At 46.4% G+C, this 26,295-nt stretch overlaps 1 protein-coding gene across 1 annotated transcript; it reads right to left on the bottom strand.

The window, feature by feature from the left end:
- Positions 1-585: 585 nt before the first annotated feature.
- Mrps5 (mitochondrial ribosomal protein S5) lies at positions 586-26,172 on the bottom strand. The gene is made up of 12 exons (XM_003471551.5): positions 25,932-26,172; positions 21,417-21,500; positions 17,904-18,041; positions 14,137-14,262; positions 13,346-13,579; positions 12,153-12,187; positions 10,671-10,761; positions 7,406-7,452; positions 6,813-6,870; positions 6,477-6,539; positions 2,935-3,071; positions 586-944 (listed from the first exon to the last, which is right to left on the bottom strand). The coding sequence occupies exons 1-12, from the start codon at positions 25,987-25,989 to the stop codon at positions 720-722; spliced, it is 1,296 nt and encodes a 431-aa protein (XP_003471599.1). The 5' UTR covers positions 25,990-26,172; the 3' UTR covers positions 586-719.
- Positions 26,173-26,295: the final 123 nt, after the last annotated feature.

Below are 26,295 nucleotides of genomic sequence, written 5' to 3'. Positions count from 1 at the left end.
CTCAAAGTGCTGAGAGAACCCTGGGACCCAGAATCAGCACCCTGTGACACCACCCTCCAGGGTGAAGGGGACGGGATACGCAGACGTCCCTGCGGGGCTCTGCTGCCAGTGGACCTGGCCAGAAAGACGTGGAAAGAAGTTCCTGAAGTGTGAATCGGCCAAAAGCGTAGACTGCAAAGTCCAGAGCAATCGCAGAGAAAAACTATGCTGATACGCTAACAAGGGAGAAAAAAACAAAATCAAAAGACAGAAAATTGAAAGAGAAAAATAGGGGAAAAAAACCAAGGGCAATGAATAGAAAACAGTAACAAGTACAGCAGACAATAATTCAACTACCAATCCGGGCCTATGCCTTTAATCTCAGCATTCAGGGAGCCTGAGGCAAGAGGACTGCCGTGAGTCCAAGGTCAGCCTGCACTGCATAGCAAGACCCTGACTCAAACAAAAATCCAAAATAATAATAACTGAACTACTTTGTCACTTTATGGCAACAATCTCCGTCAACACATTATCAGAAGGCATCAAAAAATAAGACCCAACTGTATGTTGCCTACTGGAAGCCCACTTTCATGTGCATATTAGTAGTTTATGTATTACACAAATATTATTTATTTGTAAAAGAAGACGTTACAGTTGGGCTTTCCTGCAAGAAAGAAGGCAAGGCCCCAGGATGTGAGGGGTGTGTGGACGGCACCAGGCCCAGGACGGGCAGAGGAAGGTCAGGTGGCCGCGCGCTTCAAACGGGACCACACAGAGCGCTTCATCCCCTGCGCAGCCTTCACCTCCTCCCAGTCCAGCTTGACGTCTGAAACCTCTTCTTCCGGCTCTGGGTCCTTTCTCAAGGCCCCGCGGGGGGAAGCGACCACGATGGGCAGAGGGCCACATTCCTCCCGGAACTCTACCACGTGCAGCCCCTTCTTATCGGCCAGCTGTTGATGGGTTTCCTGGCAAGAAATGAAGAATACCAGTCACTCATCACATGGTTCTGGGCGATGTGCTTTGGAGCCACACTCTGGTGACCTGTCATGGGTGGGATCTTTGCAGTTCCACCTCCCCATCTGGGACCGGGATGAGGAATCCAAACTCCCTCCTAGGTATTCTGCTGTGCCAAAAACTGAATTCAAGTCCCATCAAGCCCCTGGATCTAAACGCTGATTCATAGGAAACATGAAGAGAAGACATGAAGGACACACAGGTATTTATTTAATTGGCACAGACTGGGAAACACTACAGGAAATCTCATTTCCTTAAAAAAAAAAAAAAGCCAGGTATGGGGTGTGGGCAGGGCCCAGCATGGACAGGGAGAGAGGAAAACCTGCGGCATTAAAAGATGTAGCAAACCCTTAGCACTGTGGGCTGATTTTTCTGCAACCTAAATCAAATGAACTACGGAAAAATGTTTTTAAAAATCTGATAAATGGAGACATTTGTATGAACAGATTGGGTATCGGATGATACTAAGTTACTGCTCATTTTTTAGGACTATGAAGTATTAATGGATGAAATCAAAGGATGTCTGAAATTTAGTTCAAAATACCCGGAGCTGGGCAGAAGGTGCTAAGGAACGAGGTGGCCAGGGCTGCAGGAAGGCCGTGGCCAAGGAGTCGGGAACAGGCCAACGAACTGGGAGTTTTATTCACCGAGCCTCAAGATACCCGCTATGTGCATCTCATGGGTCCAGAGGTTACAGCCCTGGGTACTATGTAGTCTAATCCTGTAAATGTTTACAATTAGATAGGAAGACAAAAGGGTACCACGACAGAGTCTGCAGAAACAGGAATACACCTGTCTAAAGCCCTCAGCACATCCAGCAATTAAACTTCCAACAAGAAGTCGAAATTTAGAATGATGTTTTAGATAGTACGAAGACACAAGAGTTGTCCCAAAAAGATCTTGTGTCCAAAGGTGGCTTTATCTCATAATTCACTTTTATATTTTGACCAGAGATTCGTCACATTATCCCCCAGGTCATCTTATTCAGAAGCCTTCACTGCATCCCTGACTCCCTCAGCCTGGCTGTCTTGCAGCTCGGTCACCTTTGCCATGCGTCCAAGGGCCAGACCAGGCTGAGTAGGGTCAGCCGACAGTGGCCTGGGTTCCCACTTCAAGGAAGAACACTGAGGTGCCCCAGTGTTCCCAGTCCCCCTCGAACACAGGCATTGGCCTGAGCCACCTATGCGGGGACCCTGAACACTGACCAGGGCGCTCTTATACAGTGGGTACCCCAAGGGCTCCCCTTACCCAAGACTGACTGGAGGGGCTGACTGAGGAAATAGATCTGCTCTTTTAGTTTATGGTACATTTGGAACTTCAGTACATATTCTTTTCATAATAAAATACAGCTAATAATTGCTGGCTTTAAAAAATACTGAATGTTAAAACTTAAAAAAAAATCATGACGTCCCATATACCTGTTAGTGGACAAATGGGTAAAGAAAATGTGGCATTTATGCTCAGTGGCATACTACTCAGCCATGAAGAGGGAAGCCTGAGTCGACCGTAGGAAAATGGGTACAGCTAGAGACCCCCCCACTAAGTGAAGTAGACACACAAACCTAAGTGTCACATAATTTCTCTTATATCAGAAACCCAAAATATAAACTATACAACCAAGTCAACAATAGTAAGAAACAGGGAAACAGATCTTTGGTAAAAAGGGAGGAAACCAAGAGCGGGAGGGAAGAAGGAGGGAAGGAAAACAGAATCAAGACGTGCTAGGCACACGTACCAACTCCCCCTGAGGAACGTAATCAGAGCGTACTGCAAATACGCACTAAAAACAAACCCGAGGAACTTCTCCAAAGCCAGCTAGCATCCACTCTGCAGGCTCTGACTAACCATGCCCAGGCACCCCAAGAGTATCTCCCGGGTCCCCTGAACCCTGGGGCCTGAAACACGGACCAGAGGCCCTGTCCCGCACCCCAGGGCAGTTACCTGGCGGGATAGGCCTCGGAAGACACCGCAGGTGAGGTTGATCATGTTGACCGAGCCCGACACCTTGGCATACATGTCCTTGATGCCAATGAGCCGGCAGATGGTGATGATGGCCCGGTGGCAGCGCAGGCCGTAACCTAGGGAAGAGGCAAGGCTAAGGCGAGGCGGCCACTCACTGCTGGCGTCCAGAAGGCTCCAGCCCTGGATCTGGGCGAGGGCATCTGAGCTCCGCCACTGCCCCCTGGAGGACCCTGAAGGACTTAGTGAGCTTCCACGATGGCCCTCACTTCCGCAGAGTGCCGTGAGGGTAAATGGGTTAGCTGCGCACATCTCTTAACACGGGGGCCAAAGCCCAGGCTGCTGTGAGGCCACCAGGTATCTGAAAATCCCTGACACCCACACCCATGCTAGGGCTCCAGGGACACATCTACCCCGCCCTCCTTGAGTGCCCAGCTGCCCCGAGCACAGAGGCCCATGGTCCCCTAATCCAGAACCCTCCTGCAGGCTTCAATGACACCCTCCTGGCCGCTGGCCAAGCCCACTCCCCTGCTCCCAGGCCTCCGAGTCTGGAACCATTCCCCTCTGGCCATCTGCTCTCCTGTCGTCCTTTCCACAGAGCTTTATTTGCACCACTGTTCCCTGAATGACAACGAAATGGAAATGGAAGACTCTGCAGCCTGCAAAGCTTCCAGGGCCAAACCCTGCGGTTCACTGGCATACATGCCGTCCTCGCACTGGCTCTTCCCAGCAGGGACTCAGTGCTCGAGGCCCCTGTTCTGCCGGGCGACATCCTTCACCTCCCACCAGTGGAGCAAGGCTGCGCTCCCACTGCTCCGACCACACTGCTGTAGTGGCGCTTTGCCAACGCCCTTCAGATGCTCCCCGATGCCCCTTACCCAAGGAGTCCCCTCAGTGGTACACAGCTCCTGGAAAGCTGGGATAGTTCATTCACTACCAGGTCCCCACAGGTCCGGGCCTGGGCGGAGCACGTGGCGGTAAGGGAAAGCACAGACCTGCTAATCTGCCAGGCACAGAGCCGGGCACACGCCAGCTGAAGACGACCTCTGGACAGTGAGTGTCGCTGCCTGGCTGGCTCCTGACCATTCATGGGGACCTAGCACCTGTGTGTCCAAACTGCCCCTACTTCAGAGACAAAGTGACTACGGGTTCCTCAGCTGTGCTGGGTCCGGCTGAGTTGGGACATCAGCGGGAGCTGTAAGACCGGGCAGGACGCACTTCTTGTCCTTCTGCGGAGAATTGCTCACGCATGGCCTTGTGTGTCACCCATCACGTACAGGTGTACACACTCACAAGGGCACCACAGGGAGCAGGAGGCAGACTCTAGAAGGAGCTGCAGGCTGACTCTTGCTCTGCCCCACGCTGGACAACTCGGGCAGGGTCCTCCCTCCCCACTGCCTGCCTGGCAGAGCTCCTGATGAAACCAAGGGAGGCATGTGCTGGACCCAGCCAGGGCCATGGCAGACGTTCCATGACCAACAGCCATTGCTTCTCACACACACACACACACACACACACACACACACACACGCCTCTCTGTCACAGCAGTCACAGGCCTGCAGTGATCACCTGACTGTACTGTGCAAACTGCCAGGCAGGGACTGCGCCCAGACACAGTCGTGTAATAAAAGTTCAGTCAGGGCACGTGTGTGTTTCTGGGGGAAATCCCCTGCCACACTGGTGAAGAACCAAACACCGTCCTACAGTCTAGGGGCAAGTGTCCCAGGGGATCTCGTACTTCTGGGTTTTCCTCGGAAGATTTACATTACATGAAACTCTGCCACAGGCCAGCATACCTGGCATACACCTATAACCCCAGCACTTGGGAGGCTGAGGCAGGAGGCTCACTGAAAGTTCCAGGCCAACCTGGGCTACACAGTGAGTTCAAGGCCAACCTGGATAACATAGAGACCCTGTCTCAAAAAAAAAAAAAAAAACAAAAAACAAAAACCAAAGACTCTGCCATTCACACAACATGTACAAACGTCTTTCTGCTTTTCCTCAACCCAGTTTTCCCACCTGGCACCCCTTCTGGGAGACAGTACCATCCCTCACAGAAACAGAGTTCAGAAAAAGCCCATGAAGTACCACACTGTTTTAGCTTCAAAAACGAGATCTCTAGCCTTACTACACAGGTAATGCTTTAAACTACATAAAAACTAAATACAGCTTTGGTTAAAAGTCAAATGATTTAATTCAGTTAAAACTGTCAGAGGCTTGCTGTTGCTCCACAATGCTGGGGAGTGAACCTTTAAATTGTAGCAGTCTCTGAAAAAACAATTGGCTATAAAACGTGTCTAAACCTACACTGCCCAGCAAAAATGATATAAATTCAAGACGGAAGTCATATATGTAATCTTAGACTTCTATAGCGTATTTTTAAGTTTCTAAAAATAAAATTATTTTAGCATTAAGCCACCATGTCCGAACATTATCATTTCAAAATGTATCACCTACAGGAACACCAGGGAGTTCGTTCCCATTCTTCGCTCCAGATCAACTCTGAGTCTGGCGGGCACCTGGCACGCAGATCTTGAGGGCCACGTTTCTGGTGTTGAGTTGCCCCACCAGCTGCCAATTACTGTAGCACAGAAGAGCACGGCTCCAACCTCGATGCCTCAACACTCACTCAACACTGTCTACTAACAAAAATAAACCGGCTTTGCCAGGCTTTTGAATGATCAAGTACAGCTTTAAAGCAGAAGGAAAGTGCTAGCATGCTAACACAACTGGCACTGGCATTAACATTTCTCCCTCGATTTATTTCCATGAGCTCGAGCAGAGAGCTGTTAGTGGCCCTGAGATGAATTTTAAACGTTTAGCCTCTCTGATCCAAGTTTTTTTATGTTTATGTAATTCAAGGTCCATGAACTCATGTTTTACTGTAGAACTACAGCAGAAACGTGAATCTGAATGTTTAAGACTCCTACACCCAGAGACCCCTGGTGTGAGCAGCTCTGTCCACCTGCTCACCCCTGCCCAGGAAGGGCCGTGGGGCTTCCATCAGCAGAGATCATGGCCTGTGCCCGACATGTGTCGTGAGGGGGGAGGGTGTGCCAAGCCTGCTCACCAGGCACAGGCCTCCGAGTTCCAACTCAGGGACCCAAAAGATCCCTGCAGAAAATATTCAAGTGGTAGTGAGGGGAACCAAATGCACTGTAAAAACAGCAACTTTGGGGAGTGGAGAGTGCTGGGAATCGAACTCAGGACCTTGTGGTTGCCAGGCAGGCGCTGTGCAACTGAGCCATACCCTTAGCCAAAAATGGTAGCTTCTAGCAGCGTCTAACAGCAAGGAGCCTCCCGAGGAACTGTTCTCCACTCGGCTGCCTTCCCACTCTTCCCGCCTGCCTGGCCGGGTGCTGTTCAAGAGCCCCCAAGAGCCTCAGCCTCACTAAGCCTCACACAGATCTTTCCACGCCGCTGCTGCCCGACAGGCTCAAGAAAAGGGGAGTGAAACGAGGGAGGACAGGAATGCTGGCGTTTCCTGCTTTCCCTACAACTAAAATAAGCAGTTTCTTAGTTACCTCTGGGCTGTTTCTTCATCTTGATGTGCGTCCTTTTATATCTTAAGGAAATGTCATGGAAAACTGGAGAATAAAGACATAAACACAACCAGGATTAGGACTGTAGCTTTGAGGTCCCTTGAAATAAGATAAGAGCGCCACATACCTCCCTGGACAGTCACCAGGCAGGGGCCATGATGCCCACTGGGACCTCGCTCGTGTTACACACCTGCCCGGGGGACTAAGTCTGTTCCCGCCTCTTGTGTGTTTGTCAGGACACAGTAACAGAGGTACACACTGATGCCCCCAGGGACCCGCCACACGCGCTGCGAATTCCAGGAGCAAAGCAATACTCACTTGTGTGGCCCTCGTATCGTTCTATATAATGCAAATAGTGAATCGCCTTGTTCTTTGCCTAAAGAAAGGACGCAAATATCTTCCTAGATCTCTGTGGGTTTCACACACGTTCTATAAAATATCTTATTATGAAACAGTTCACCTATGCAAACCCTTTTGCACAGACTTCTAAAAGATAAGGACTTTCAAAAAACAACCCCAGCAGCACCATCGCACTTAGTTGAGCAATTCCTTGGCAGAACATTCGGTCAGTATTCAAACTTCCGCAGCTGCCTCCTACTTCTGGGAAGCAACTATAAGCCTGGCAAAAGCGCTGCAAAGAATGGAGATACTCCTGGAAAGGCTTTTTCGTTTTTTTTATTTTTGGCGGTGAAGCCAGGACCTTGGCACGGAGTTGCATGCCCAGCCCTTTTTTTATTTTGAGACAGGGTCTTGCTAAATTGCTAAATTACTCAAGCTGGTCTTAAACTTCTCATCTTTTTATAAGATAAGCAACTTTTACAGGATATGAGGAAGTTCTGGGACAAATTACTATTTCATGGTGCCCTCACTATCGTTCATTATGTGTTAGCAAAGAAAAAAATGATACATACTTTCCTGAACGCGTCCATCCGGTCAATGGCTTTCCCAATGGCAAAACCTTTAGAAGAAAAAACAGAACCATGACAGGGTCAGTCACTGGAACATTTCTTGCCCTTGACATACCGCCCGACTGAGCTCCCCACATCTTCCAGAACCACACCTTTCACACCCACAGAAACCTGCTGTCCACACCCAGCGACCCACGCAAGGCTACAGATCTGCTCATCTGTTGTGAAGCATTCCAGAAATTCTACATTTGGACAGATTTGTAGACTTCAAGGTGAGCCGCATAACACTGCAGTTCATAAATCGCTTACGACATGAAATGCGCTTAATTTTTAAAAATTAACCAATGCAGGCCTGTAATCCCAGCACTAGGGCGACTGTGGCAGGAGGATCGCCGCCAGCCTGGACTACAAAGTGACTTCAAATCCGGCCCAGACTGCAGAGAGAGACTCTGTCTCAAAAAAAAACTATGCTTTAAATTAATATAGCGAAGTTTGTTTTGGGGGGTGCTTTTGGAAATGAGATTAAAATAATCAGAAGTCATGGGAGAAAAAACATTGCTATAGAGTAAAAACATGATTTTAATTAATCAAAACATGAAATCAATGGCTCTTCAGTTTGTAAATGCTTCACCCCATGGAAACTCAAGCCAACAGATATTTCATGTATCAGACTGAAAAACAGTGAATTCTGATCTCCAAGTACCAGGGTAAGGATATGCTGTATACAGCAATAGAAACCACCAACAGAGTAAAGACACCACCCACGGTTGGGAGAGAATGTTTGCCAATGTACGTCAAACAAAGAATTACTATCGAAAACATAAAAAGATCTAAAAAAAAAAAATCAGTCCTCCCAGATTTAAAGACACAATCCAAAAATGGGCATCTGGGGCTGGGGATTTAGCTCAGCGACATAAGCGCCTGCCTTACAAGCAGGCAGTCGTGAGTTCGATCCCCGGTACCGATAAAAAGGAAAAAAAGACCAAAAAAAAAAAAAAGGGCGTCTGACACAAATAACTGAAGAAATGCAAACAGCAAATAACATGTGAAAAATGTTCAATATTCTGGTCGTTTGAGAGATGCAAATTAAAACAACACTGAGATTCCACCTCACTCCAGCAAGAATACTATTATCAAAGAGTCAAGGGGCTGTGGAGAAAAAGGAGTCCTCCACTGTTGCTGGGAGTGTAGGCTGATCCAGCCACTGTGGAAATCAGTGTGCAGATTCCTCAAAAAGCTAGGATTACAGGTCCCAAATTTGATCCAGCTATCCCCCTTCTGAGTATCTTCCCAAAAGAATTAAAAACATCATACCACAGCGATATATGTGCACCCATGGTTTTTTTTTTTTTTTTTCTTTTTTGGTCCTTTTCCTTTTTATCAGTACCGGGGATCGAACTTATGACTGCCTGCTTGCAAGGCATGCGCTTATGCCGCTGAGCTAAATCCCCAGCCCCTGTGCACCCATGTTTACAGAAGCACAATTTGTAATAGCCAGATCTTGGAAACAACCTAAATGCCCATCCACTGAGAAATGAATAAAAAACAAGCAATATTTTTATATAATGGAGTACTGCTAAGGCCATAAAGCAGAACAAACTCGAGACTTTCCTAGGTAAATGGATGCAACTTGAGACCACACTCATAAGTGAAATAAATCAGACTCACATGTGTAAACATTGTGTTATCTCCTTAGTGTGAGAAGCTGAAACAATGTATATGTATATATGTATATAGAAAATAATTAAGATAGTTATAGTACTGATTTCTCTTAGTTTGCTGAAGAGAAAGGTTTGCACTGGTGTTGTTCGGACAATGGAATGCAGATGTCTTGTGCTCTGGGTGAATGATCTGGGTGAAATTTCTGGGGATGACAGTGCACAATGTGTGTGCCAGTGTTGCCCCAATGGACACATTCTGAAATTTTGTTTTTTTTCTTTGTTTTCTAAAATTTTTTTCCTTAAAAGTAAAATGCATTTGGGGGAAAAAAAAATAAAGGATGTGGTGTATAAAAGACATAAATTAATGTCGTCTCTAGGAGGGAAACCTGGAAATACTTATTGATATTTAAAAGCACTGGACAGCAATTTCACTGCATGAATTTTTCCCTACTGCTCCACTTACAAAAGTGTACAAGAAATTCGTGGGTTTTTTGGTTTTTTTAAATAAATGGCAAAAATCTGGACATAACATAAATATTCAGCAATAGAGAAAAGATTACAAAAACTGTGTCACTCCGTATAAACAGAACACAGGGGAGCTAGTGCACAGAGCGAGGGGACCTGCTGAGCTGACATGCGGTCTCTGGGTGTAACACCAAGAAAAGCACATGCAGAAGTTAACCACTGCGCTATGACCTCTGAGCTTTCAAAACAAAAAACAAAGATACACATAAAAACAGGAATACAAAATTTCTCACAAGATAGTTTTGAATTAAAAGGAACTATTAAGTATGATTTTAAGTTTTGGGGACAGTCTTACCATATTACCCAGGCTGGGCTTAAACTCGAAATCCTCCTGCTTCAGCCTCCCAGAGTGCTGGCATTAGACATGCCAGACTTTCTTTTTTTTTTTGGTACTGGGGATGGAACTCACAACCTCACACCTGCCAGGCAGGCGCTATGCCACTGAGCTAAATCCCCAGCTCCATACCAGACTTGTAAACATGGTACCTACAGCAACATTCCATCCACGTACACTATTCCTGCTTCAGTCAGCACGGCTTAACTGTTCTTCCCTTCAGTGTGCACGCATCATTTCAAACACAGCGCTCACAGAATTTTTACGACACAGTATAAAGAAGAAAATTTACACGACTAGCAAACCTGCCAACTGCAATAAACATTTAACCTTTCCAGAGTACAGTCTTTGACTCTTTTAAAAGCTGAGATTACAGTACACAGTCTTACTTTCTTTTAGCATTACTGCACAGTAACTTTTGGTGGCTCTTTAACGACTGCAGACTGTAACCCTGCAGCACAGTACTGTGGAACTATGGCTGCATCGCGTATTTCCCCTCCAGCTTTTCACTAGTAATGTAACAGTGTCTTAGGCCTTTTACAATATCTGCTGTGCTCAGAGGAAAACACAGATGGCGTAGAGTCAGTCTTACTTTTCTCTCTAATGGGTTTACAAGCGGCAGGGTTTGTGGGCCTGAGTCGGTAACTAATTTAATCAGTGAAAAAGCCAGGCCAGGGCAGGGACCCACGGCATGCAGAGGCCCAGGCCACCACTGCTGGCACCATGTGCAGTGTCACACCCCACTCACCTGCAGCACCGTTTCCATTCCCCACGGCGACCAGGACGCGGGTCGATTTCTTTCTTCCCTCTTTTGCTGTCATATTGAAAACATTTCTTACCTAAAAGACACGATGAGTCATCAAGAAGAGGCTGAAAGGTTCTGCAAGGTTCAGAAGGTTCTGGAAGGCCAGGGACATAGCTCAGAGGCACAGCACCTGCCTGGCAAGTGCAAGGTCCTGAGTTCGATTCCCAGTACCAAAAAAAAAAAAGGTTCTGGAACAAGAGACTGGCAGGACCTCCCAACTCACTCAGGTGGCCACATTGTCCTCTTACTGCACTGACAAAAGTGATCAGTGCTCCCCACACAAACTTCCCTCTGGGCTGATTCTGCAGGAACAAAATGGAAGTAAGACTTTCTCTTCCACTTTCACAGGGTTACAGAAGAGTCCACTGAGGGAACCCATAAAGGAATTTGAAGTGGTACAGCTCTATACACAGGAAAGAAAAAAGTGTTAGACTAAGCTTTAAAACAGTTTATCACTGATGATAAACCTTATGTCACCACCAGACACACCAAAATATCCTAAAAATAATGAAATACAGCACAGAAATAATAGCACAGGCTTGGAGCTCAACATTAAGGAGGACTGAGAATAAAAAATTTAGAAACACCTGCCTATTATGAATATAGGAAAATAAGCACTGTTTCAGCCCCTCTTAAAGGCCAGGCACCGTGAAGCTGTTAGATAAACTGCCTGCATGGTAGCGGACTCCCTGGCTCGTGGTGACCCCTTTCCTAGAATGGAATTAAGGAAAGGAGAGGCTGAGTCCACTGTTGTGGACGGTCTTACAGGAAACCACACACGTACATACACAAGAATTGTACAAAGGGAGTAACTTTTAAAGGCTAGAATCTGGGCCACCAATATAAATGTCATTTTAAATTCCATAATGTAACAGTGAAAAAAGAATATAACCAGAGGTGATATCACAACTCAGTAACCGATCATTCTAGTACGAGTCTAAACACAGACTAAGTACGCAGTCCAGCTAACAGAACGATGACTATTCGAGGGAAAGCTCTGGAAAGAGTGCCTGATGTTTTCCTGACTAGGCTTTGGTGCCCAGAGTCGTTTCCCCGTCACAGCTGGACACTCACCTTAGCGCCCAGCCTTCAGGCCACTCCTCCACCAATCCCTGCTCCCTGAATTGAGCGCTAGACACAACTGGGTCATAGCTCAGGGACACGAGCTTACAGACGGAGGAAATTTAAACTCTGCTGTTAACCATACCACTCAGGTTGCCCTGACAATGTGGCAGCCCCGTAAAAGGGCCGGGGCTAGGCCAGCCAGTGTCAAGAAGTGGAAATGAAAGTTTATTTCCTTACCGAAGTCAGCTCAGTGTCATAAATCACCAAGTATTTAAGGATTTTCCTCCTGGCTCCTCCTATCCCAGCCCCATCCACCCAACCTTTGCAAGGCACCACCAGGACCTAATCTGACGCACTTACCTCTAGTATCCTGGTATCAAAATCCTCGTATGTTTCTACAAGAAGAAAAGAAACAAGCGCTCTATAGATGAGTCTATCTCATTCATGGACAAAGCATTTTCAACACCGGTGTCATAACAGACTTTTTTTGTTGGTTTTTTCTTTTTCTTTTTGAGACAGGGTTTCACTGTGCAGTTCAGGCTGGCCTTGAGCTTACTTTGTAGCTCAGGCTGGTCTTAACTCCCAACGATCCTCCTGCATCAGCCTCCCCAGTGCTAGGATCACAGGCATGCATCATCACACCCAGCTGGTAACACACTTTTAAATGAGAACCTCAGGTTTTCTGTGCCACTCCCCAGGCTGTGTCCCATTCCCAGCATCTGCAGAGTAGTGCCCGACACTGAGCTCACACACTGGGCCACTCATCGCCCGCCTGGGTCCACGTCCCTCTCCAGCTCTCTCCCAGGACAACGGTCCTGTAGTGCTCCCACTCCTGCAGACCCTCAGCCACTTTTTTCTTCTCTGCCTTTGTGGCCTCTTCATCTTGAGCAAGACAATAGAGTCTACCATGTCAACCAAATGTCTTCGACTCCTGCATCCTTTTTTCTCCCCTTCCCCAGGCCAGAATCAAGGCGCTGCTGGGGAGACGTCAAAGCACAGCCAAGGGCGACAGTCCTGTCCCCTGCCAGCCTCTCCTGTTCTTTTGGTTCCTCTCTGTACACAGCATCAACCATTTCAATTACGCTTTCTGGTCTTCCATTAAAAACAACAAACTTTCTACTATAGGAAATTGCAACTATACAAAAGTAAGACAGCAAAACAAAAGCATATGCACCCAGTAGTCTGCTTGGACTCACGGCCAATCACTGCCCCCTAAAGCTCAGCTCCCAGTCGGCAAGGCAATCCCGAGCCCTCAGCGTGGACCGCCTACCACAGCCTGTGTGTGACTCTAGCTTGCCGCGTTTTTGTGAGGATGACACCATCGGGCTTGCTGGCTTCTGTTACTGCAACCATGTTCACAGGTCACACGGCTCCCTGGGTCCCTCTAGGGCCATCCACGTGTGGGAAACTCAGCACCCACACTCACACCCACGGCACGCACCACCACATCATGCGCGAAGTTACCCAAAGACGCTCAAGGCAATGCAAACAGGCAGGTGAATAAAACACGTCCTCTCTCAGTCACCAAAGCAAGCACGCGCAGGCTCTGCTACCTCCATTGGGGCCGGGGTCGGGGGGCCCCAGGCTGACGCCGCCCCAGGTGTTGCCGCTCCAGCCGCGTTCCCGCTTCACTTTGACCTTCCTCCTCCGCTCCCACTCCTCCCGCTGCTGCAGCATGTCCGCCTCCACCTTCTGCTGCTCCTCCCTGCTTCTCTGGGCGATGGTCTGCATGGCTCCATTTTTCATAAGAGGGGCATTCAGGCCGGGCCACAGGAAACCAGAGCGCCCTGAAGGTTCACAAACAGAAACGAGAATTTTAAACAGCACTCATGCCCAGGTGTTAAAAGGCCACGCTGTGTGTGCACAGATTACACGGCACTGTTGGGGAAGCTTAAACGGATAGGACCACCTGGCGGTCACCCAGCACCATCAAAGTTTCAAATAAACAACAAGCTGGTAATTCCACCTTCCAGCATCACGTCCTAGAGAAGCACACACACACAGGTTCAAGGCACTCGTGGGCCTGGACAAGAATGTCCCTGAAACATTATCTGTGAAGGCAAAAGTTGTTCAGCAGGGTGGAGCAAGTCTGTAATCCCAGCACTCAGGAGGCTGAAGCAGGAGGATTGCCCCAAATTCCAGGCCAGCCTGGGTCTCATGGTGAGTTCAAGGCCAACCCAAACCATATAGCAAGACCCACCAAAAAAAACAAAAAACCGAGTAAATAAATAAAACCATAACCCATATTGCATTTCATGGAAAATGCTTTAATGTTTCTAGCTTAAAATACCCGTAAGATCTGAAGGAAAATACTTGAGCACTTCGGTTGTTTTTGTAACTTTACCTTCACCAATAATCTGACCCCTGTTCAAGTCTTTTCTTCTCTTTTTCTTAGTTCTCTTGCCTCTTCCTTTTCTTGCTCCAGCACCAGACTCTGCTAATGCACCTTTCCACAGCTGATCAGCCGTCACTGTAACGAAACGTGGCTTTTTTGAAATGCTGTATTTTTTTAAGCAATGACCTGCGGTCTCTCCTAGTGAATAAAGAAGGCCATAAGGACCAGCTTCGCTGGTATCACTGGGGTAAAGAAAGCAAAACCAAAGCATTCTCTACATGTCACATGGTCACACCTGGAGAGCTCAAGAGGGCCAATCTTACTACTTTTTCCAAAATATCCTAGTTACCTACCAGTGGTTGTTTCCTTGTTTCTCTGCCTACGTAACAACGGATAGTAACTGTCCTTCCTAAATACAGGCTTCTTGCTCAAGCAAGAATCAACTGTTCAGCTGAGCACGGTGATGCACACCTGTAATCCCAGCACTTGGGAGGCTGAGGCAGGAGGACTGCTATGAATTTGAGGCCAGTCTGGGCTACAAAGTGAGTTCAAGGCTAGCCAGAGCTACATAGCAAAACCTTATCTCAAAAAAAAGAAAAAAAGAGAAAGGAAAAAAGTATCAACACTTCCAAGTCAATCTAAACCCATTAATCTAAAGAACTTAGATGGTTTGTTCTGCTATTCTGTCAATGCCCTAAGTATCTCTGACCTGCATATAAGACTCTCAAATTCACCTTTTAGTCCAGTCTAGCTGAAACATAAGAGGAGGAGCATTAAACACACCTGACAATTAACCTTCAAGAGTGCATGTGCGCATGGAGTTGAGTCTTTAATCTATGCGTGGTGCCTTTAGTCTATGTACGTTCTTGCAGGCTGACTTATTTCCATTTGTGAATTTCTAGGACCCCAAATTTTGCTTCCATTATACACTTCTGTCAATATTTTCCCCTTTGTTCATGTAGAATATCTAAATTCTTCTCTTTCAATCACTACTGGATTTTATTGACAAAGCTATTGTTATTTATTAGATTTAAATGCTGCCTTCCCAAAGACTTGGAGCTTTTCATAGTATCTCCCAACTATCTCATGACCAGGTTTTATTATCAACTTGTTTCATAAAGAATCAGAGCTGATGTAGAGGTACATGCCTGTAATCTCAGCTACTCGGGAGGCTGCAGCAGGAAGACTGCAAATTCAAGGTCAGCACGGGTAACTTTGCAACACCTTGTCTCAAAATAGAAAGGGTTGGGAGGGCCTGGGGATTTAGCTCAGCAGTGCAGCACCCTGGATTTGATCCCCAGTACTGAAAAAACAAAAATGAAACAAAAAAAACAGAGCTGTATAAATACTATACTAGTCAAAATTCTAAGATAGACAGATGGACAGATTGATAGGTCATATTCGAGAAGACAGCTGAGTACCTTCATTCTCCTTTACGAATCCTTGGGTTTAGAATTTCTACCCGCTCCCTCCCTGAAGGGCCCTAACTGATACCCCAGGTAAGTAACAGAAACAGAAAACATTTTGGATTCCGCTATGTTTTAATGCTTTACATCTACATGGGATCACATTTTCAAAACTTTCACATAGAATGCAGCTAATCTTCATGGAGAAGCTGGAAAACGTGAGACTTCACATTACAGGCTGCTGTGTGTATACTGGATGGCGGCTGCGATTCAACACAAGATAAAGATCAAACTTTAGACCAACGCTAATTAACATCAAAGGACCACAGGCTCAAAATAAAGTGCATGGGCTGGGGATTTGCTCAGTGGCGTAAGTGGCTGCCTGGCAAATGCAAGGTCAGGAGTTCAATCCCTGGTACCGAAAATAAAAGTGCAAACCTGAAATAAACTCTTACTAAAAAAAATGACTGTTTCCCCCTCACTCTTTAAAAATGATGGCACTGATATGCCAGGGGCTATGTGCACATCTGTGATCTCAGCACTTAGCGGGCTGAGGCCCTATGATCCCAGTACTCAGAAGGCTGAGGCAGGAGGATCACTGCAGGTCCAAGACCACCTGAGGCTACAAGTGAGATCAAGGTCAGCCTGAACAGCATAAAAAGATTTTTTAAAAACCCATTCTGCTAAATCAGAATAGTTTTTCCTTATATGTGTGTACATATCTGACTTTATTATGTTTGTGTTAAATAAAATTAAAATTATATCACGCATAATTGTTTACTTGTTACACTCTAACCCTTTCCCTAGTTCTGAAATACTATTCATGAACATGACTTTTTTAGTGAAAAGTTAGCGTAAGTAAGTCCACATTGAATTAAATAAATTTACTTCTGTTCCAACTCTTTCTGTCATTCCCTAGAAGAGCAATTAGGTTAAGATACACATCTGTTAACTATCATAGCTATACAAAATAAAATCCATGTTTTACATGTATACACATAAAACCCACTGCAGTGCCCGACTTGATATACTGTACTGGGCCTCTCTTGTCTCTGTCTCTGTCTCTGTCTCTGCAGTGCAGGAGGTGGAACCCAAGACCCCACAGGTGCTAAGCAATCGCCCTGCTGCTAGCCTCACCCCCAGAACCTGAGTCCTCTACTATCATACTAGGAAACACTGCTCACTAATTTGGATCGAAGGACTTTAAACAGTAGGCTCTTTGGCACAGCGTAGGCTTCACAAGGAAAATAACATGATTTGAAAAACCGTGGCTTTATTTTTCTTGGAGATTTAGAAAACTGAAGACTATTTCAAACCTTGCTAGTTTCACCAGCGCCTGCCCCACTGGAGTGACGCTCAATGCAACTTGGGAGTAAATAACCCATAAGGTCCGAGTCCCCCACAGAGGACCAGGGGGCCCGGCCCAACAGACAGCAGGGGCAGACCTGGGACAAGACCTCAGTATTGGGCACTGCGGTAGCAAGGGTCACCCCAAGCACAGCAAGAGTTAAGAGAAAGGCTTCCTTATAACAGGGAGAAGGCAACTAAGAGCACAAACTCCAAGCCCATGACTCTGATCTATTGCTCAAAGTACAAAGTGAACTCATTACAGGGGCAGGCCTCTCTGGCCACTCAGGAAGAGACTAAAACCCCAACTCCACCCGCCTCTTCGTTCTCCACACCTAAGCGCACAGGATCCTCTGCCAAGAGACCTGGGGCCGCCTGGCACCCCTGCTCCTGCCGGCTTGCTGCAAAAGCGATCGTCAAACTGAAACAAGCAGCACCCATGCAACGAGATGCTCTGCAGTCACAGCGCTGTCTGCGAACGGTGCACGGACACGTCCCAGTGACACTGTGCGAGGGGCAGCACCCCTAGGCTGGCGCAGGTGTGACACGGGGTCTGATGGTGTATTTTCTGGGCTTTTTTAACCAATTAGTTTTAATTTATTTTAATATACAAGTAGATATTAATAAGAAAATATTAAAAACACTCTTCGGACTTCTATGAAAAAATAAAATTTCATAACAAAATAGAAAACAACAATGGTTTACATACTATGCATCACGACCTTAAAAGAATGGGCCAAAATGGTACTCATAATTCAAGTCATAAACAAACAACAAAAGAAATCTCTCGGCCAAGTGTGGTGTACACACCTGTAATCCCAGCCCTTGGGAGGCTGAGACAGGAGGATCGCTGCGAGTTCGAGACCAGCCTGGGCTACAAAGAGAGCTCAAGGCCAGCCTGAACTGCATAGCGAGACCCTGTCTCAAAAAGACAAAAAAAAAAAGAGCAGAAAACTTAAGGTACAAAAGCATCTTTTGTTCTCCTGTCACATGGAGCAAGATGTCTGTGGCCATTCTACGTACATTTAGTGAAGAAACTGTAGGGTCTACACTGCTGGCCCAGCAGGCTGCTGGGAGAAGAAACACAGCACTGTGTCCGGAGCAGGCGGCTCAGGCAGGTGAAATGATGATCGTCCCCAGTGTTCCATGGTGACAAAGCGCCTGCAGGCAGATGAAATAAAACTCGGAGTTAGGGCTCCGTGGCTGTGGTGAAACACTGTCAGTCAGCACCCAGACAGCACTACTGTAAAAGTAAGACACTAAAATCCTGACCTGCTAAGAATTATATTTTGATGAAGAAATACAAATGGCAAATACACATATGAAAAATGTTCAACATCACTGATACATCACTGATCATTCAAGAAATGCAAATTAAAACAATACTGAGATTCTACCTCATCTACCAAGAATGGCTATCATGAAGAAATCAGCCAGTAACAAATGCTGGAGAGGCTGTGGGGAAAAAGGAGCCTTGCTCCACTGTTGGTGGGAGTGTAGACTGGTGCAACCACTGTGGAAATCAGTGTGAAAATTCCTCAGAAAACTAGGTTTAAAGGTCCCATTCAATCCAGCTATCTCCCTCCTGGGTATTTTCCCAGAAGAACTGAAAACATCATACCACAGGGACATATGTACACCCATGTTTATAGCAGCACATCTTGTAACAGCCAAACTTTGGAAGCAACCCAAATGCCCATCAACTGTGGAATGGATAAAAAAGATGTGGTCTTTTTCTACAATGGAGTACTACTCAGCTATAAAGAAGGATAAACTCAAGACTTTTATAGATAAACTGATGCAACTTGAGACCACATTCATAAGTGAAACAAATCAAACTCACATGTGTACATATCCTAAACAGGATCCAAAATATACAATAAAAAAATATATATATATACACAATAGATATTGTGAAAGTGAAAGGGGAAGACAACTGGGATGAGGGAAAGCAGAAAACAAGATGAGATAGATATATATACACACATATATACGTCTATAATGATAATTATACTACTAATCTCTGTTAGTTCATCAAAAAGAATAGTTTGTGCTTTCTCATCGTTTAATCAGTTTTTCATACCTCTATCTTATAATCTGAGCAACTACTTTGAAGATAACAATACGCAATATATTAACCATTGATAATTTCCTATTACGTTGTCTTGAAATTCTATATCATCGTTGTCTTTTTCATTTTAAAATAAAAAATTTTTTTTAAATCGTATTTTGAGGACAGTCTGTCTTAAAAAACAAGTAAGACACAATAAACGTGAAACCGGGTGTGCTGGCATACACCTATAATCCCACCACTCAGGAAGCTGAGGCAAGAGGATCATTGCAAGTTCCAGACCAGCCTGGGCTACAAAGTGAGCTCAAGGCCAGTCTGAACTTCATAGTGAGACCCTGTCTCAAAAAGACAGAAAAAAAGAGGGACTGTTTTGATTTAGAACTCAAATGTCTCCCTAGTCAGAGAAGCTATAGTTCTGTCATGCAATACATGCAGCCACCTAAAGAAGCAGATCCAGCCAGGCATGACAGCACACATCTGTACACCCAGCCCTCCAGGAGGCTGAGGCAGGAGGATCCTAAGTTTGAGGCCAGACTGGGAAACTTAGTGAGACCCAGCCTCAAAATAAAAAGTAAAATGAGTAGGGATACGGCTCAATGCAAAGGCCCTGGGTTCAATTCCCAGTGCTGCAAAAAAAAGGTTAAACCTATACACAAATTTAGTGCCTTTTCCCTCTTGACGATGCATTTATCATGTACTGTGGCTGGCTGGAACCCTAGCATTTTGAGGTGTGATGACAGAACTAGGACAACTTGCATTCTTCCTTCACAATTTCAGGAAAGAAGAGGAGGGGAAGCAGCCTGGTTCTGTACACACCGGGTTTCTGGGAGGCTTCACCCAAACCAAACCAAGCTCAGCACTCTACGTGGGGCAAACGGCGCCCTCTGCTGTATGCAGCTGGTAATGCACTGACTTGGACGACTGCAAACCACACTGGTTAGGATACGGAGATGCCAGTGCCTAGAGCATCCCACCCTTTACATTTACAAGAGCGGGAAGGCTGAATGCGTGAATACATTTTACAGCTTAACTCCAGAAATTCGATATATGCAAGAAACTAAGGTACAATCGTTTCCCCAGAAAAGAAAAGAAAACAGCAGCTGGGCTATGGCGGCACACACCTGTAACCCCAGAACCCGGGAGGCAGGGGCAGGAGGACTGCCGCGAATTCAAGTCGAGCCTGCACTACAAGAGCTGAAGCCCTGTCTCAAAAAGAAAAACAAGGGGCTGGGGGATTTAGCTCAGCGGAAGCAGGCGGTCGTGAGTTCAATTCCCAGTACTGATGATAAAAAAAAAAGAAAAGAAATGAAAAAGAAACAAAAGATACAAAAAGAAAATAGGTGCATTTAAGGTTGCTTTTCTCTACTTATTCGGATTTCTTTTTCATCTATCATTTTTTAAGATGTTTTAAGACAGCCTCATCCAGCTGAGCCCATGGGAGGTGGCATCAGGAGAGGAGGAAGAGGACTGCAGGAAGCAAGAAAAAGTGCGTGCCCTTCTGAGCCCTGCATCAGGGAGACCCCGGGGGCTGCAGGAGGAGAGGCAGGAGTACAGCAGCCCTAGAGAGAAAGGGGCTCCATGGGTGCTGGGCTTGAAAAACAGAAAACCAAGCACACCAATGATCAGATACTGCAGTGATCTTAAGCAGAAAAGGAAAGAATCTGGTCAAGGAGAACAATGATATTCAACAGCTGCAGCGAGCTATGGAAATATCCCTTCTGCATCCAGACGCTGAAAAATAAAGGGTAACATCCTTCCTGCCTGTAGAGCATTGGATCCAACCTCCGCATTTCACAGACTAGGAAACTTCTGCCTGGGAGATCAGACTTGCTGGGCGTCACACAGCTGGTTGGGAGATGGGACCGGAAGCTCAGGTCCCAGCCCCGCCATCACTGGCTATGTGACCCTGAACAAGTCACTCAGCTTCTCCAGACTCCGTCAGCTCTGCAGCAGAACTGGTAGCTTCTTACAAAAGCTGGTGTGAGGACATGCAAGATAGTGTCTTTATGCCAAGTCCACAGTAACTACTCAACGCACAGCAGCCACTATTTTTAAAGCCTTGTACCGTGACAGTGGCAATCACAAAAAAATTGAAAACTATGTGACTCTGCAAGTCCATTATAAAGAATGAGCTTTGTGGGGGCTGGAGATTTTAGCTCAGCGGCATAAGCGCCTGCCTTGCAAGCAGGCAGTCTTGAGTTCGATCCCTGGTACCCATGAAAAGGAAAAACTCCAAAAAAAGAAAAAAAAAAAAAAAAAAAGAATGAGCTTTGTTCATTTACATTTTAAAAATTACAGAACTGCGGGGTGCGGGGGGTGCACACCTGTAATCCCAACACTGGGGAGGCTGAGGCAGGAGGATCACTGGGAGTTCAAGGCCAGTATGAACTCTCTCTCAAAGAAAAAAAAATGGTTACAGCAGCAACTTTACTACTGAATCTTAGGAGAAAGTCAGGGGCTCTCACCATTGCCGATCACCGTGGTCTTGGATGCCAAAACAGAAGCCGTTGGAAAGGCGCTTAGGGAAAGCTGCCTGGACCAAAAGTGACCTACAAATTAAAAATACCCAGATAAGTAAATAGTAAATAAAGACATACTGCTATGTAGAACTGAACAAAGTAAACAGTCGCCCCAGAATGTTAACCTTCATGGAATAAAGAACTGAGACAGGTGACCACGTGATTTCTGGGCTGCGTGATTCTTCCCAAGTGACATCACACCCCACTTTCCCCTCCCCATCACATCCAGCTGCAACTGAGCCTTGGTGTCTCCTGGAAAACCATCCACCCAGCCTGGCGAGGTGGCACACCCCTGTAATCCCAGCACTCCGGAGCCTGAGGCAGGAGGATCACTGCAAGTTCAAAGCCAGTCTGGGCTACACAGTGAGTTCAACACCATCCTGAGCTACACAGCGAGACTGTTTCAGGAAATGAAAAAGTGAGGTTGGGAATACAGCTCGGCGGCACAGCGCCTGCCTGGCAAGGGTGAGGCCCCAAGTTCAATTCCCGGTACCAAGAAAAACAAAAAAATCAAAACTCTCTGCTCTGGCCCTGCTGCCTGTCCGCCCATCACTTCAGGTCTCCCCATCCCCGTCAGAGAGAAATACCAGGCTCCTAGCGGGTCCCAAACCTCTCTAGGTCACCGTCTTTCTAAAAGGACAGACATAGCCACTCAATGCCCTGGCAGTTCCTTGGGCTCCCTGCTGCCGGCAGGACTAAGTGTGGCCCCTGTGCCTCCTCCCTGTCCCCTGCCCTGGGACACTTCTGTGTCCCCCCAGGTCCGCCCCGCCTGCGAATGCCTCAGCCCTCGGTGAAGCCTCCGTCCACTCCGGAGTCCCACAGCCCCAGGCCTTGACCGTCCAGGCCCCTGCAACCTGTCACCAGGTGTGGTGCTCCCGAACTGGCTCTGACAGCACCTATGGGCAAGGGGCTTTTTTAACGTTTTATTTTTCTGAGTGCCTGTCGGCAGCCGTGTGACTACACTGGTCCTGGAAGGTGGCACGTGCCCATAAGACATCTTCATTCTTCTCCCCCCTCTCTCGGGCCCCTTCCCATTTGGGGACGATCTCCATTTCCTACCATCTTTTATTTTGCTCTTTTTTTTTTTTTTTTAAATCCGTACCGGGGGTTGAACTCATGACCATGCGCTTGCAGGCGCTTACGCTGCTGAGCTAAATCCCCAGCCCCTTTTATTTTGCTCTTTACTTATGCGTTGGGTTTCTCATAGAAGAGAAACCATGTGACATTTAAGTTTGCCTGCCTGGCTGATCTCACCTAACACTGACAGGAAGGCAAACCCACTTTCATGACTCCAGTCTGTCCCTCTTTGTAGCACACAGTACTCCACGGGATATAAATACATTCATCCGTTGAGGGGCAAGTGATTTTTGACAAGGATGTCAAAACCATTCAGTGGGGAAACAATAGCAGCACACAAAAGAATAAAGTCAGAGGGCCAGAGAATTAGCTCAGGGGATCAGCACCTGCATGGCAACAGCAGGGTCCTGAGTTCATCCCTGATACCAAAAATAAATAAAAAAACAAAGAAAGAATAAAGTCCGAGCCTATTAACTCAAATGGACCTAACACTTAAAAGTAAGAACTAAAACTATAAAAATGTTACAAAGAAACACAGGGATAAATTCTCATGACCTTAGACTTGGTAATGGTTTGTGAATATGACATCAAAGCAGAAGTGACAAAAAAGAAAAAAAAAGACAAATCAAACTTCATCAAAATTTAAAACTTGGGTGTTTCAAGGCAAGAGATATCATACTGAGCACCTGTCTAGCATGCATGAGGTCCTGGAATTGATCCCCAGACCTGAAAAAAAAAAAATGTTTTTCAAAAAAAATATCAAGAAATGAACCAGAACTCCCGAGACCCGGCCATGGAGGGACTCAGGCAGCTTATTTACCCGTCCTCTTGGTAAGTGCCAGTGGCATGGCCCTGGAGGAGAACCATTACCTGTGAGCCTACTGCCACTCGGGCTGAAAATCAATCACCCTTTCCCTGCCCCCTCTCCCCATAGCTCCTGGGGATAGAAGTCTCAGCATCTCTTAGGAGGATGACCATATGCAGTATAGCAAATATGGGGGATTTCCTTCTATCTTCTGTTTGAAGGCATAGGTTGTTTTCACTATTTTGTTGTGTTTCTTTTGCTCTATTCAGTATTCTCAATTGGTTTTACAATGTTCTATTTTTGGTTTGATTTTGCTATACCTAATTGACTGGACACCTATTGTGAAGTTAAAGAGATACACCATAGTACCTATTCCTACTATCCCAGTATCCTACTGTGAAATCCTGTACCAATTTCACTGCATTGTCTCGATTGGCTTTGTTCTGTCTCGTGCTGTTGCATTTTTACTACTTTCAAAATTTAAAAAAAGTGAAAAAAAATCAAGAAAGTTAAAGATAACACACAGAATAAGACAAAATTTTCTGCAAATCATAAACCTCATAAAGATTCATATCTAGAAAATGAAAATAACTCTTCCAATTCAGTAACAAAAAGACAACCCAATTTTAAAATGGGCAGAAGGTTTTAAAGGACTTTCTCCACAGGACTATACAAATGGCTTTAAGGCACATGAAAGTCTGTTCATTAGTCGTGAGGCAAATGCTAATTAAAACCACAAATTAGCATCATTTCAGATACACTAGGATGGCTGTAATCAAACAGATAATAAAGGTTGGCAAAGAGAAATCAGAACTCTCACGCAGTGATGGCTGGAATGTAAAACGATGGAGCTCCTTTGGAAAACAGCAGGGCCATTCCTCCAAAAGTCAAACACGGAGCAGTTTCATACCCAGAGAAGAAAACATAAGCATGTACACACACACACACACACACACACACCCACACAATGGCACAATAATGTCTGTTGCAACAGTAGGCATACTAATAGCCAAAAGGTGGGAACAACCCAAATGCTTATCAACTGAATAACAGATACACGAAATGTTGTACAGTGACATCAGATAATATTATTCTGCCATAGGGAAAACAGTACTGATACATGTTTTGTTTTGTTTTTTTTTACATTTTTTTTTCTTTTTCCTTTTTATCGGTACCAGGGATCGAACTCACGACCACCTGCTTACAAGGCAGTGCTTATGCCGCTGAGCTAAATCTTCAGCCCCCAGTACTGATATATGTTACAACATGATGAATCATGACACTGCTAAATCCAAGAAGCCAGTCACAAAAGACCACATATGAAGTGTCCAGAACAAGCAAGCTATGGAGAGAAAGCATGATTGCACAACACCGTTAAAAATATTAAAAGCCACTACTGTGCATTTTATTTTTGTTTTGTTTTGTTTATGTTTGATTTTGTTTGTTCTGTTTTTTGAGACAGGGTCTCGCTATGCAGTTCAGGCTGGCCTTGAACTCACTTTGTAGCTCAGGCTGGCCTCGAACTCGAAGCAATTCTCCTGCCTCAGCCTCCCGAGTGCTGGGATCACAGGCGTGCACCAAGACACCAGGTTCTATTACTATGCACTTTAAACCGTATAGTACGTGAGTTACAAGGCTGTTGCCAAAAGAAATTATACACAAGAAGGAAAAAGTACAGTCTTTGGAGCTATGGATGTGAAATCTTATTCCTTACTCTAAATTGTGAGCAATTTTCTTAATGTCTGTGTGTCTTAATCCCCACATCTGTTAAAAAGAAAATAATAATAATAATAAAATCCATCTCCTACGACACTGGAAGGAAAGCGAGCCATCGGGCTATTTAAAAGGAGACTTGCAAAAGATGACAGATACAGATGGACAAAACAAAAAAACGTTCGGGGCAGACTTTCCATCAAATGACTGCAAGCCAAGTTTCACAGCAAAATGAGTTACAAAAAAAAGAAGAAGAAGAACATTTCCGTCTTTAAGGGTCTCTGGATTTTGAAATGACAAACGCTGGACTGTGGACTTACAATACAGTAGAGCACACAGCAGGCAAAGCCAATCGCGAAGCGATGCCTGGAGGTAACCGTGCTACAGAACAGCGGATCGCCCTTCCCGGAATCGCCGCCAACCAGCGAGGGTGGGAAGGGTGACAGCGAAGGTGCGCTGACATTCCGATCGCTCGTCTCTGTAACAAGGGCACCGGTCACCCCGGGATCTAAAATAACTCAGACGACTCCTACGATTCTCGCAGCGAACTCCGCCGAAGGCTCAGAGCTCCGAGTCGAGAATGGACCTCATCCGGCTCCTCTTCGCGGAGCTTGCAGAGGTTTTGCAAACTGAAAAGAACGCTGGTGAACAGCATCCAGTTCACGATCCATCACCTCCCATTCAAGGGCCCAGAGAAGAACAGAAAGTGCGCAAGGTCACACAGCGAACGAACCCGGGCGGGCAGGAAATCGGCGCGAAGGACCAGCGGCCGCAGCCGCCCGCTTCCCTCCTCCTGAATTTCTCCTACAGATCCGAGAGGAGGTTCCCACTCCCGCGCGCTCAGAGCCTCTAACTCCCGCACTCACCCGCTGGGACTCCGCACAGAGCAGGCAAGGAGCGCACAGCGCGCACGGCCGCCGCCATGCTGGCGCCCCAGAAGCACCCCGCCTCCCTCCAGGGCAGCCCTCCCGAGCGCCTGCCACGACTGCTCCGCGTCAGACACTGAACTCAGTCCACAGACGGATGCCGAGGGCCCAAAACCCACGCCCCAGCTCAGGCGGAGCGGAGGATTGTCGGACAGGCCCCGGGGCACACTGAGTCAGGCGCGGCCACAGACAGCCCTGCGGTGTCCTCGCGCTAGGACCCGGAGGCGGGGCTTGAGCTGGGTGTGGGCGTGGCCTGCGCACGCCGTGTTTTCTCGGGGCGGGCAGGTCCTCCGGGTCGGTCCTT

This window comes from Cavia porcellus, unplaced genomic scaffold (assembly GCF_034190915.1).
Source record: "Cavia porcellus strain 051 isolate PalLab524CR breed Dunkin Hartley unplaced genomic scaffold, mCavPor4.1 scaffold_18, whole genome shotgun sequence".
Lineage (NCBI taxonomy): Eukaryota > Metazoa > Chordata > Mammalia > Rodentia > Caviidae > Cavia > Cavia porcellus.
This window is presented reverse-complemented; position numbering and strand designations above follow the sequence as displayed.

Bases quoted from the DNA above. Each gene is read 5' to 3' on its own strand.
- Mrps5 (XM_003471551.5), bottom strand. From the start codon at position 25,989: ATGGCGGCGGCCGTGCGCGCTGTGCGCTCCTTGCCTGCTCTGTGCGGA. The intron at 13,580-14,136 runs GTAAAGTTACAA...GTGAACCTTCAG, and splicing joins GGGTCAGATTATTGGTGAAG to GGCGCTCTGGTTTCCTGTGG. The intron at 7,453-10,670 runs GTGAGTGGGGTG...TTTCTTCTAAAG, and splicing joins GAATGGAAACGGTGCTGCAG to GTTTTGCCATTGGGAAAGCC.